This window comes from Opisthocomus hoazin, chromosome 23, assembly GCF_030867145.1.
Source record: "Opisthocomus hoazin isolate bOpiHoa1 chromosome 23, bOpiHoa1.hap1, whole genome shotgun sequence".
Lineage (NCBI taxonomy): Eukaryota > Metazoa > Chordata > Aves > Opisthocomiformes > Opisthocomidae > Opisthocomus > Opisthocomus hoazin.
The window spans coordinates 3171448-3185527 of record NC_134436.1 but is presented as its reverse complement, the minus strand read 5'-3'; the positions used below and the strand labels follow the sequence as shown (position 1 = coordinate 3185527).

At 43.3% G+C, this 14080-nt stretch overlaps 1 protein-coding gene across 13 annotated transcripts in view; it reads left to right on the top strand.

The window, feature by feature from the left end:
- Positions 1-190: 190 nt before the first annotated feature.
- The window catches only part of ANKHD1 (ankyrin repeat and KH domain containing 1), a 120426-nt gene continuing 106536 nt past the window's right edge, over positions 191-14080 (top strand). For 12 of the 13 annotated variants that reach the window (XM_075442254.1, XM_075442253.1, XM_075442252.1 and 9 more), the window contains exon 1: positions 199-554. In XM_075442254.1, the coding sequence (XP_075298369.1) occupies positions 279-554 (276 nt within the window). In that variant the 5' untranslated portion in view covers positions 199-278. Of the gene's footprint in view, positions 555-14080 lie in introns of all 13 variants that reach the window. The other variant, XM_075442241.1, reaches the window with a different exon arrangement.

Below are 14080 nucleotides of genomic sequence, written 5' to 3'. Positions count from 1 at the left end.
CGGAGGAACGGGGCGGGGCGGCGGGCTCTAACTGCCTCGGAGTGCGCTCTCAGGGCAGCATGCTGGGAGCGCGTGACGCGACCCGGAGTGGCGGGCGCCGCATCCAATAGCAAGCCGCCATCGGCCGAGGGAGCCCAATGGGCGCGGGTGGAGCGGCGGGTGGGCGGCGCGGCGCCCGCGGCCGGGTAGGGTGTGAGAAGTTAGTGGCGCTGCTGCGGTGCCGTGAGGGGACGGAGACGGCTGGGCTGTGCGAGCGGCGGCGGCCCCGGATCAGCGCGATGCTCACAGACGGCACCGCCGCCCCCGTCGGCGACGAGGAGATCGACTCGGTCGCTCCCCGCGCGCCGCCCGCCGCCGAGCCGCCCGCTGCGGCCGGGCCCTCCCCGCTGGGTTTGCGGGCCGTGCGCCTCTTCGGGGAGGCCGGGCCCGGCGGGCCGGGAGGCCCCGGCGCGCCCGCGGCCGGCGAGGCCGCCCTCGACTTCAAGCTGGCGGCCGCCGTGCTGCGGAGCGGGGGCGGCGGCGGCTCCGGCAGCGATGAGGACGAGGTGTCCGAGGTGAGCGATCCCGCCGGCGGGCCCGGCCCTTCCCTCCGCCGCTTCCTGACAGGCCCGGCTGGTGCCCGGGGCTGGCGCCCGCCCTCCCGCTCGCCGCGCCCGGCCTGCCGCCGCCAGCCGGGTGCTCGGCGCCGCCCCCACCTGGTGCGGGGGTCGCGGTCCGCACCACACCCCCCTCGCCCCAGCGCCGGCCCGGGCCTCCTCGCCGCCATGGGCGTGAGCCTCCGTACCGGGGCCGCGGGGCGGGGTCCCGGCGGCCCCGCACGGGTAGGGCGGCCCGGGGCCTTCTGCCGAGGCCGGGGAGGAGGGAGGCGGCGGGGTCTCGGCGGCGCCGCGCCTCCCGGCGGGCCCTGGGGAGAGCGGGCTGGGCGCTCCGCCCGCAGCCTGCCGGGGCGGCCGGGCCCTCTGCTCGGCACTGCCTCTCTGCGTGCGGAGGGTGGGGGAAAGATGTCTCTCCTGCTGCTGCTGCCTGCTGACCTCGAGGAGCGGTTTGAATCAGGTTTGGAGGGGGAGGTGAGATCCTCCACCCAGCGGAGAACAAAGTAAACTTCTGGCCCCCGGTGCTGCTGCCCTGGGCTCAGAGGGAAGAATATGGGATTCCCAGACTCTGCTAAATTTCTGATATAAAGGTGTATATATACATAGACATTTTTACACAGTAGAAATATTTATCACCCAGCAAAATGGGAGAGGGTAATGGAGGTGTCATCCTTTGATCTTCCAAACCTACAGAGAATTTTAAGGGAAGGGTGTGGGGGAGGGAGTGGAGCCTTATCCCAACCCAAATGGAGCATTGTTGGGCCTGTAAACTTGCATCTAATACAGTGTTATGTAGCCTAGGAAGGGAAGGTAAATGAAGGCTTTTATCTGTCGCTGCTGCCCACTCATCCTACACCAAAGGGTAAATCTTATTTCCTTAGTTGCTTCTGTTCGAAAGAAGATTTGAGACCACAGCCATCATTGTAGCCCTTATGTAGTCATAGTGGAAAGCAGGCAAAGTGGCTAGCACTTGTAGGCTTCTTGTGTTCCAATGTCTTGGACTTCTGTGTACTTCTGCAGGAGGAAGAGGATGGCAATACATACCATTTTTTCTTTGCGGACTGGGAGCGGGTACTTTGGTATATGTCCACATTTCTTCTGAAGAAATGGAAGGAGGGGAGCCTGTGTTCATCCTCCTGTGTCTGAATTTTTTGCTTTCCATTGATGATCCTCTTTCGTCCAGCCCTCCTGAAACCTGAACTGATAGGTCTTAACCAAATAAAAATGATTAAACTGATGCAGACACACACTTAGACTTTACTCGTGACCACCTAACCTAAGTTAAAAATTGTGTTAACAGCAGGACACTTAACCAAACTAAAAATCTAACAATCAGGCAGATGAGCGCTTGCGTGTCAACGTTCCTTGTGTGATTGGTATCCTGAACATATGATGATATGGAATTATGTGTTCAAGTACATACCTGTTCTGAGGAGCTGGAAGGCCTACTGTAGATAGACTAGGATGCAAGTAACTTAGGAGTTTCCGCTCTCTAGGATGTCTTTTATGTCAGATTTTAATGTATCTTTGAAGATACAAAGCAGTAGTTTCCAGAACCTGGAAAATGATGGGAAGTGGGCTGTATCAGTGTTTGTGGCTCTTTACAAGATGAGCAGAGTTCTGCTTTGAAAGCTTATCCCTTTTGAACCCGCCCCATTATTTAAAGGATGTAAAGATTGAACAGCTAAATGTGTTTACTAAGCATGCTATTGGTCTTTTGACTAATAGCAAGTATTAAGAAAGACAGCCTATTATAGTGTGTCTGGGAGTTTGGCATTGAGGTCAAAAAAATAAAGGTTCCCAAAGAGCTTTTAAAGTAAAATTACTCTTTTGGAAAACCTAGGAAAAGCTTTATTATTTAAAACATATAATTAAAAAAAAAAGTTGTAATTAAAACACTTGGAGGCTTCCAGAACGCATGTGTGGAAGAGTTGGGCTGATCTTGAAGCTGAAATTGCCTGGGGAGTTCTTCTGTCTTGTGTTACTGGTTGTGGAGAGCAACCTGGAGAAGCATGGGTGGGAAGGACGTGCCTTACATCTGTGCCACTTTTCTAGACTACAGGGTATGGCTGCGAGGTCCAAGAGTGAATTTTTTTCTTCCTGTTTTTGATTTCTGTACCTATGAGAACTGAAGAAGCACCTGTTGTCAGTGTTATTTTTTGTTGTTTGTTTGTTTTTTTTCTTATTGGACGAAGAAAAGGCAGTTAAACTCCTGGGATGGAACATTGCAATTCTTGAACAGCACTGCTTTGAAAACCCAGCGACTCTTTGGACTGTGGTCTTGTGCCATGAGTCACTGATTTGGGTGTGTGCCTTCAGCTATTACCAGTGAGTGGAATCAGTGAGAACTAGAAGGGGGAATTAAAATAAATAAAGTGAGCGTTTGCTGTGCTGCCTTTTTCTACTCTTTTCTTATCTGTACTTTTTTCTCTACTTTTGAAGTCATAAGAATGATGATACAATATTCTGTAGGCTCTGCTGTGTGGGTCTGCAGTGTTATTTAGGTCTTGTACCCTTGTATTAGTCTGAGTTTAATATGCTAAAATAATTGGATTAGTCAAAATAGGAAGTTAGGTAGAAAAGAAAATCATCAGGGAAGCACAGGACGAAGAGTGAAGTATTTATCTAGAGAATGAAAAAAGCAATATATTTTAGCATAACTTTTTTGAAAATGTATTTAGCTTAACTGTTTTGAAAATATATTGCATTTCTTTCATTGGATCTTCAGGTACTTTACAGTGGGAGTGCTGTCCCCATTTTACAGGTGAAGACAGTGTGCTGCATTTATTCTGCCTTGCAGAACCGGGAGAAAAATGAAAGCTTTCTGGTTTCCTAGCTCAGTGCCCACTTAACCAGGCTGCTGGCTGGGAAACCAGGGACTGAAGTGGATCCCATATAAATGAATTGTATCAGGTCTGCAAGATGAAATTTAAACACAGCTGTATAGAATATTTTCTAGAATTACCAGTTAAAATTATCACATGCAGATAGAAGCAGTTGCAAGCTGAAGCTTGTCTTTGGGCATGGAAGGACGAGGCCAGGAGGGTTTGTGCTATTTCTGTGTTAAACAGAGGGGGAAGCCATGGTTCTCCTGGGCATTTGGAGAAACTTTAGCTACTGGTTGCAGTCTGAGATGAGGTGGTTTTGACCTTGGTGTAAATCGTTGCTTGATTGCCCTTTAAGCTTGATCAGGGTTTGGACAGGGCCTGCAACTTGTTTAGAGTGAGATTTTTTTGTGTGATTTAAAGTATGTTACTACTACTCCTTGCGAATTTTGCTGGCACTTCAAGTGGTGTCAAAGGCATGAGTATTAAACGGCATCCTCTGTACTAGTTGTGAAGCCTGTAGGTCAAGGTGAAGACATGCTGGCAGCGCGGTGATTAATAGTGCATGTGTGTGAAGTCCATAGGGTCCTTGGTGGTTGAGGGCTTCTGGCCACAGAGCATGCAGGTTCATATCAAAAACTGTCATGGCAGAAAACTGGGCTGTACAAATAGAGAATTGAAGCAAGTGATAAATATGGCAGTGTTGGTGCTGACGGGATTGTGTGATTTGCTGATCTGTTATAAATCAAGTAGGAGAAGCCAGCTGTGCTGACAAAAGTACCAGAGGATCTTGGAGCTCAGTTCAGTAGGTGGCTTTTGGCGGTGAGCATATAAATGTAGCAAGTTGCTTGTGTTCTGTATTTCATGGGTTTGAAGGCCTTCAATGGCAACTGGAGCTCACCCACCCCTTGGCTACGGAGTCAACTTGGCTCTCAGCTTCCTTCTCCAGAGCAGGCTGCCTGCCTCTACCAGCTTGCCTTACTTAAGCCTGTACCTATTGCATAAGGCTCTGGGGATATTTACATAAAGCATAATTAAAAATCAGACATAACCTACCTCCTACAATGAGTAGAATTAATAGTCGAATGGCATGCACTCTAGATTAGTTCAGTACTTGGAGATTTTGTCTGGGGCTTTTAATCTTCCCTCACCTCCCTGCCACCCCCCCCCCCCCCCCAGCTATCTGAGGTCTCTTAATTTTTAAACTGGGTTTTGAATTTGGAGTAAATACTTAGGTAGTTTGTTTTAAATTGGCAATGTAGTCTATTACAGTTGTTGCTATGTTAGTGAACCTTCTTAACGTGGCACTGTTTCTTAAATAGTATACACAATGTATCTTTGACTTCTGAGGTTTATTTAATGCTTATACATTTTTTTTTTTGTATTGTATTTGAAATAATGTAAATAGCAGCATTTTCTTGACTATAGGGAGTAGAAATTCAAGAAGTTGATGCAAATTTAGGTAGATAATATTAGGCAGAAAAGCCTTTTCTCTGAAAAGCTGAAGTTTCAGTTTAGCAGTTGATGTTTTCCTTATTTTGATTAGCTCTTTCAAAGTTGAGGAAGTAAGAGGTAGAGCAAAGTGGAAAATTTTCATCAAGAATTATTCACTGATTAGAAAACATCATGGGATAATACGTTCAGATTTCCAAAAGTATTGAGATGATGCTTAAGGAAGCAGAGAGCTGGTTAGTAGGGTGTTCATTTATTCCCAGCCTGACTGGGCATCTAATTCTTGGAAAAATATTGGTAGTTATCTCAGTAACTTTGAAAGTCTGGCCTGTGGTAGCCAGAAGCAATCTGTCTAGTTAAGGTTAATACTTAGTATTCAGTAACACTTTAAAATGAACTGATTTCCAAAGTTTCTTGCAGAATGCTAGTTTCCCTTCAGTGCAGCTTGACCCAGTTGAGTGCATGACCTAAAATAAATGTCAGCAACCATTTTCTAATGATAGGTATAGAAAGTAAAGATGTGAAATACTACTGTATAGTGTTATTAATATGTGGTGTAACGCCATGGTAAGGAGAGCTTTACCAAATTTAGCATAACATCTATATTTAGTTATAAATTTGCACATAGGATTCACCAGTCAACTAGTTGGTCAGGAGGTGAGGAGGAAGGATTCATTTGAGCATTAATGCAAGGCAAGACTACAGCTGGTGAATCGCAAGTTCGTGTGTTCTGATTTACATTGGGACTACTCATCTGCTCCCCCATGGGACTGAAAATGGGATGCTCTCCCCTCTCCTTTCCTCGTCTCAGAGGATCCAGAAATACAGCTGTAAGGACAGCTGGATGATGCTGTTGCAGCATTGTCCTGTGCTTAGAGCTCAAACCGTCCCTGTGACATTCACTTACAGCAAGAGTATGTATGGAGGGAAGGGGAATATAAAAGAACTCCTTTCCCTGTGCACACATGTGGCCTGCCTTTAAAACTGGGAGCAGCGACATTACTGAATTGGCATGCTTGTTGAAGGAGCTCAAAACTGAGGTTTAGACCCTGCAGGTGAGGAGGCTGGAGTTCTTGTAATATATGTGAAGATTCCTTAGAATTATTAAGCCATTGTTGGAGGATAAATGTGACTCTTGGATTTAAAACAGAGGCGAGTCTGACTTGTATGGAAAAAGGAACCTTTCTTAGATGTTTCCCACTTAAAACTTCATGAAGCAAGAAAAATAACTTCTGCATCTTATTTGAGGACTATTTGCAGAACTTGATGTTTAAGTTAAGCTGTGAAGCCTCAGTCTTCTGTAGAGTGCTTTCATTTTCCTTCTGTGGATACTTTATTTCCTAATAGCAGCCCATGTACCATGCAAATACCATCTAAAGTCGTTGTGTAAAGCTTATCTCCTTAATGGGAATGTCCATGTGAGGAATGGGATACTGTAAGCAAAAGTTCAGAGATCAGTGATTTGTTCAAGTACTTCTGTCAATTTAGGAAGTTTTTGGAAAGCGCCTGGCCTCAGGGGTTATCTTAAATAGAAACTTTCTCACTGATACCTAATGTGACCTTGGTCTTCTATGATAAACTGAAGATTAGTTGAACTTTCAAATGATACAAATACTGTTTTTGGTAGCAACCTTGTTACTTCAGTCTGTGTTGTAAAACCATGCTGCCTCTGAATAAGAGGGGAAAAATGGGTAAAGGTGAATTAATACTTGGATTTAAAGGTTTATTTAGTTAGGATGATGTGCTTGTCAGAGCTCTAACCATTTGGTATACCTCATTAATAGATAGTTTCTTTTTTTTTTTTTCCCCCTGACAACTAGCTCTCCCTTTTTGTTGTGAAGGTGCAGAGGTTTCATTCTGGATATTTTTAGAGGAATGCTGGGCAGGTGAAATTTATGGAAATGCATCCTATGAGAGCATAATGTCTTCCTTTTACTCTTGCAACTCATTACTTAAGAGTATTTTCTTGGGTAACATTGATTATTTGAAAGTTTTATAAAATACTATACAATATTCTCAGTTTTTGCAGTATTGTTCATCATCTGTTCAAATGCGTATAGAAAATAAGTAAAAATAAAGAAGTAAAATAATTGGTCCTGTGCTGGATGGTGTTAATTCTTAATTGCTTTTCGTGGGATGAGACCACTTACTCGTGTATGCCTTTTGCTTTTAAGAGGGAGTTGTACAGATTTTTTTCAAATTTCTTTTCATGTTTAGCTCCTCCAAAGCATCCCAGAATGTGAAGGAAAAGTGTCCTAGGCTGAGAGGGGTTACTCATGTTTGAGTTACTGTGTTCTGTTTGTTAGAATGCTGATGGTAAGTGAGAAGGAACATGTGTGGCTGGCTCTTCTGACCGGGGGAGGTTTTAAAAGTTACCTAACCGTATACTTGTCCTGCAGGAAAAATTATTCCTTATTTGTCAAGAAAGAAAATGTTTTACTGGACGATGAACAGTGGACCTACTGAAAAGCACCTCTCTGGATGTTCTAATGTTTCATGGGTGTTAATTTCAGCTAGGTCCCTCAGTTATTCTCGTTTGTGTTCAGTAAAGTGTATAGTTTATTAATTAATGAAGATTTTTCATCTAGGAAAAACCCTAACCCTGTTAAACTCTTCCCTTTGCAGAATAATGAATAAAACTATGGTGTCATGTGGTGACTAGGTAGTAAATCAGTTGTATTTCAGACCAAGGGATAAGAGCTTTCAGGGCTGAATGGTCTAATTCTGAGCCATGTTCCTTGATCATGGTGGCCTCAGAGCACTGCCTGTTCGGAGCATGTGCTTATCCACAGTGTGAGATGGTAGCCAGAGTAAAAGGGAGTCTATGAAGTGGATGCTGAGCACTTAGGATTTGTTAGGGTAAACTCAGTACTTTATGTAAATGTACGTATTTTCATTGTTTTTCTAAAATAGAGGTTTCAGTGGATCACATTTTAGATAGGGATCTCTGCTGTGGTGTTATCATAGTTTATTTTAAATGGCTAATGGATCAGTAGTTACATTATGTTTTCTGCTGGTTTTGCAGTAGTAGAGCATACACAAACCTGTTTATACAGGCCTTGAAAAAATAGCTACCAGTAGCCTCAGCCCTGAGCAGAAAGCCCAGTGTGATTTTCAGTTTGGTATAAGCCTCTAGATAACTTAAAGTTAATCAATCCCTTTAAATATTGAGACTCCTCTCTGTCTGAAACGTATGGGTTGGCCTGGGAACAGATTATTGAATTACTAGACTGGGCTATGTTCATTGGATCTACTTGTATGATTTTTTTTTTTTTTTTTTAAGCATTGTCCCTTTGGATTGACAAGAGATTTTAAAAGGTCATTCCCAAGAAGGTGGCTTAGAATACTTGTCATCTTGGATGAGTGTGAGCTTTTACATCAGCAAACAAATGCATTTGTTCATCTGCTGTTCTGAAGTTTCCTTCACTTTGTTTTAATGCCTGGAATTTAATACATGAGCAAGGATCCCACACTGAAAGCCCTGGCTAAATTGATGCAACAATCCTGATTTATATTCTAATAAATCAGAATATTCAGTTACACCTGCTGTTTCTTTGTTTGAGGTGAGGAAAGAAGAGGGGCTATTTCTGCAGGATAATTAGATAGGAAAAACAGGGGGCAGGAGAGAATCTTAAAGCATGTGGAGAAGATAGAGCACTGAAAACATGATTTAGAGTGGACTAAGAATGCATGAAAGTAAGGAGTGCTTGGTGTAAGCGATGGTTATTTTAGTAAGGTTTGTTGGTCTCCATTCAATGGTTTTCTGCAATATGAAGACTGTGCGTGCCAAGAACAGGCACTTGATTTACTGGGATTCATGTGAATTTTGAATATACTTCAGTTATGGGTTCCAGTTCCGTAAATGGCAGCGGCTTCCTGCTAAAGATTCCCTTGTACATCAGGAAAACTTAGTCAGAATTGTATTTGTTTACCAGACATTGAATATGTGGTGTCTGCAGGCTGGTTTGTAAGTGTGGGGTTTTTTTAGTAGTGATTGAAATGAGTAATGCTTTCTTTTCTGCTATACGGAGAAACTTTTTAATGTTGCCATCCTCTTGTACCTAGAGAACTCAACCTGTGTGTTCTGTGGCTTAGTTTTTATGAGGGTTAACTGGAGGTGCAGTTATGTCTTGGGCTTATTGTTGTGGAACAGTGTTTTAATAAAAAGGAGTTGAAGATTTGTTTGTGGAAGAACCATACATCAGACAGCTCTGTCCAGAGGCATGTGAAAAGGTGTAGTTTGTAGTATTCAAAACTACTTAAATTGTCATGAGGGTATCTAGTGTTACTTGCTTAAGAGAGAAAGTAGGTAAGTGGTTAAACTCATGTGAACCATTTGACAATCGCTCGTGAATGCCTGCTTATGTGTTTAGTATTAGCACAAGACAATTGAAAACGTAGGATCAGAAATCTCTGGCATGGAAGAGTAGTCCCATAAAACATTAATTCTGATGTATTATTTTATCTGCATGTTTCAAATACTATCCATAATTTTGGGAATTGACTAGTGACTTGGGGTGCCAGGCTTGAGATCCTTTGATGGGATGGGACTGAGCAGAGAGGAGCTGCCATACAAATGGCAGGCCTCTCTCAGTGCTGGCTGGCTCACCTGTCGTTTGTCAGCTGAAGTTAATGGTGAGATCAGTCTGAGTGTGTGCTAACACATCAGGAACATACAGCACTGTTTTTGATATGAATGTCACTTCTGGGCCACACTGGGTGCTGAGGGGCACTTCCCTTGTCTCCAGTGACAAAACATAAAGTTGTGTCCGTCTTTATTTACTTTGTATCTAGAGCAGAGTTTGCAAAATGAACCTGTGTGTTGAAACGGACTTATCACAGCCCAGATCCTATAGCTGCTTGTTTCATTATCTGATAATTGCTTAATATCTATTGGAATAAAGGCTGTCCTTTAGATAATCCTGTCTCAAGTTAGTCAACTTCCTATTGTAATTGGAGCTAAACCAATTAGCACCCCTCCTCCCTCCCACCCCTACAATCTATTTTACTGCCTGCAAAAACTGTTGTTGTAGACTGCTAAGCTAAGGTGGTGTGCAGGTACTAATAGCTCTGCTTAAATGTGGAGGGCAGTCGGGTTTGTAACCTCTTGGGGAGCTGAGTTGATACAATGACTTGCTCTTCCCAGAGAAGTGATGTTCCAGTTTATCACATCCCTTTGTACATCCATGAAATTCAGTAAAGTGGTAGAAAATTATTTGCTCCCTCTCTGATTTTTCTCTCTTTTTGATGTATTGAATCAACCCATAAAAGTTGCAGGATCCATGGGGAAGGCACTAGAAGATGATCTCTTGGCAATTCACAGATCCTAGTGGCTTCTGTCTTCTTGGGCTGAAACTTTTTTTTTAATTGAAGAAACTGTCTTCAGGAATTATAGTTCAAGCCTAACAGAGTGGCTGTGGTCCTGTGTCATTATTTATGTCTGAATTGTTGTTTACATTGATTATATGTAGCTCCTATGTACTGACTCGGAAATACTTCCCTGAAATGTTTCTTTTCTTTCTCTAGCTTTGAAGTGCCAAGAAAGGGCAGTGTACTGAGGTCCCACTGAAAGGTTTTGTTAAAGTGTCTGCATCTGTGTGTGGGTTTGCCTCTTCCTTTATACTGTCTCTTGAAACTGAAATACTAATGCCAGGAAGATACCTTAAGTTGGTGCAAAAATGTTTGAGTGGCATGACTGGGTGGGGTGGGGGGGGCGGCAGTGTTGAAAAGTACATCTTAAGGTAAACCCAAGCTAGGCCTTTTGACGGTGTGAAGAGTTTACACCAGGGGTGTAGTGGTACATTTGTCAGAGGAAGCTCCTGAGAGTACCATGTCAATGGCAAAGTCCTTCACTTTACTTTCTTCTTGGAATAATGAGTTTTAATAGTTTTGAAGCTGGCATCTTTTATATGTGGTATTTAAAGGAGTTTGATGTCAAATTTGAAATACAAACTAATTTTCAGTCTTAACTTGGCGTTGTTATCTCATGTTGTATCAGTATTCCATGAAACTTCTAGAGCAGAATTACAAGTAGTAATCAGGTATTGGCATTCAGTGTAATAAAGGACATGACAACATGAACTGTCAGAGGTTAGGTTTATCAGACAAAACCACAGTATCTTCCTAGTGTGATCCTAATACAGTGTTGCACACCGTGTTAATTGCAGAATGCAAACGGTTTAAATATAGATGATCTATTTCATCTTCATAGGCATGAACTTTCAGCCTGATCTACAGGCCTGTATTAGCCTTAAGGAAGCAAAGGTTCCTCTGCATATGTTCAGATGTATTTAGACATATATCCAAATGGAATTGTTATAGAAATAATTAGGAAGGGTTACGTAACACAAAAGAGAAAATCAAGTAGTCCTTTATATAATAAAGGAATTTAGGAGTCCCAGTCAAGGGTTCGAGTCTTCATTATTTGTAGATGCTCCACAAACACAGAGCAAGGAGTGTTGTCACCCCAGAAAAGAGTTCATAGCTCAGGGTGTACCTGGAAAGTGCACGCTCAAGGAAATGATTTAATAGCAGCTTTCTCTTTCCTATCAATGCTTTTTATAAAGGTAGTCTTCCCTCTCCCCAGAAGTGCTAGTTTGGCACAAATGGAAGGAGAAGGTAGAATGAGCTGTCTCTGCTGCTGCTCTTGCCTGCAGTAGGAGGGGGAGAGAATGGTACTGGTACAGCTACGACAGGAAGCTTTTCCATCGTCTGTAGCCTGTGTCACTAACAGACTATTTGTGAGCAGGTCCGGGCTATTCTGAGAAAAGTACATTTTTTTTCAGTAGTGCAATGTGGGAAAGATCAGTTTAGATAGTAGAAATATCTAATATTCACGTATTAGAAATGTGTTTCTGACCCTGTATGTCATTGCCCATCTTGCAAGAATTGATAGTGTTAGTTGTGATGGTAGTGCTTGCAAAGTCGCCTTTACATACCCATGACCCGAGGTAAACTCAGTCATAGTATTAACATATAAATACTGATTTAGTTGAGTCCAAATAGCTGTGAATGTAGCTGCTATGGAGGGAGGAACCAGTGGTGTAACCGGATCTGCAGAGCTGTGAGGCTGCTGCAAGTCCTTGGCAGAACTTCAGCAAAGGTCCATCATTCCTGTGGATGACTGTGAAACATGATGATGTAGTAAAGTACGCTGATGTTCAGCTCCTTGTCCTCAGGTCCCGTGCATCTAGCAGCTTTTTTGGTTTTTGATTGGGAATTATTCCTAGTTGTGGTTGTTTTGGCAGTTACAATAATGTCTTGAATCCATGTGTTCCTAATGAGCCTTACCAAATAAGATGCTTATTAACTGCCCAAAGCAGCTCGCAAAATAGTCCAAAAATAGCACAGTGACTGGTTACTCTATCACTTTGCTGCAGATCTGATTAAGATAGTGCAGAGTGCCTAAATTTTGCCACATGAGCAGTGTATTAAGTCTTCCAGGAATGCTAACATGAAATCTGTATGGTTTAGTTGGTTGGCTCGTTTTTTTCAACAAGATTTATTTTTTGTTTAAAAAGTAAAATTTGTTTGATATATTTGGGGTAGTTTGATTTTTTTAAATTTTTTAAAAATTCTTATTAATATGTGATCATCGCAGGTTACTTCCATTCACAGGAGACAGCTGGTTGATGAGGTGATTTCTTAGTCTGCTAGTGATAAGTTATCCAACTGTTCATCCTCTCTAGCCTTGTCTTGGTGTGTGAGAAACTGCATTGGTTTACAGAAGAGTCAGACGTTTTGACTTGAAAGTGCGCTGAAACTTTTCTGGGAGACTGGCAATGGTACAGCTATTTTAACATTTTGCGTATGGATTTTCAGTATTTTCACACTCAAGTTGTATTGTGGGTATGCTATTAAGCTCTTGCTAAAAACCAAAACTAAAAATTGATGCTCAGCATGTGTAGAAATAATGAAAGCAGCTGCTTGCCTTGCTGTGATGTAAAACTAAGATGAAAATACTGTATAGGAAGTAGGATTTTTGTGTGAGACTTTAAATGTTGCAAGGTCTCTGGAAGTACAGTTGCAAACCTAAAGAAGAGCTGAAAGGCAGTAAGAGTTGAAAAGAAAGATGAAAAGAACAGGCTGCACCAATACAACCCAGCTTGTACCCTGAGTAAAAGCTGTACCTGTAATTCAATTTAAGTAATGTTTGCATAATCAATGTTAAAAAGACTTTTTCAAAGGTTCCTGTAAGCAAAATGTACTTCCTGTTGGGGAGAGAGTTGTTCCTTGCAAGTTTATGAGTGTTTGTGAATGGTGAATTAACACTGATTTAGGTTCAAGGTGTATTGTTATAGGTAAGGTCCTGTAAATATATACAGATGATCTTGGAGTGGCAGCAGTTGGGGAGAAAATTGTCCATATCTTTACCAAAGTGTCAAAAAATGAAGTTTTAAAACTTGCAGTGGGACAGCTTCTGGAAGGCTGATGCAAGGCTGATGTGCCTTGATGTGTGGAGGAAAAGAAGGTTATCAGGAGTAGTCAACGTGGATTCACCAAGGGGAAATCACTTTTGACCAATATGATAGCTTTCTACGATGGCAAGAGTGGCTGGGTAGATGGGGGGGGCAGTGGGTGTTGTCTGTCTCGACTTCAGCAAGGCTTTTGAAACTGTCTCCCATAACATCCTCCTAGGGAAGCTCAGGAAGTGTGGGCTGGATGAGTGGTCAGTGAGGTGGATTGAGAACTGGCTGAATGGCAGAGCTCAGTGTTGTCATCAGCAGTGCAGAGTCTAGTTGGAGGCCTGCAACTAGTGGTGTCCCCCAGGGGTCGGTACTCGGCCCAGTCTTACTCAACTTCTTCATCAATGACCTGGATGAAGAGACAGCGTGTACCCTCAGCAAGTTTGCTGATGACACAAAACTGGGACGAGTGGTGGATGTACCAGAAGGCTGTGTTGCCATTCCGCGAAACCTGGACAGGCTGGAGAGTTGGGTGCAGAGGAACCTGATGAAGTTCAACAAGGGCAAGTGCAGGGTCCTGCACCTGGGGAGGAACAACCCAATGCACCAGTACAGGCTCGGGGCTGACCTGCTGGAAAGCAGCTCTGTGGAGAGAGACATGGGTGTCCTGGTGGACGACAAGTTGACCATGAGCCAGCAGTGTGCCTTTGTTGCCAAGAAGGCCAATGGGATCCTGGGGTTCATTAAGAAGAGTATGACCTGCTGGAAGTTCTCCTCCCCCTCTGCTCTGCCCTGGTGAGGCCCT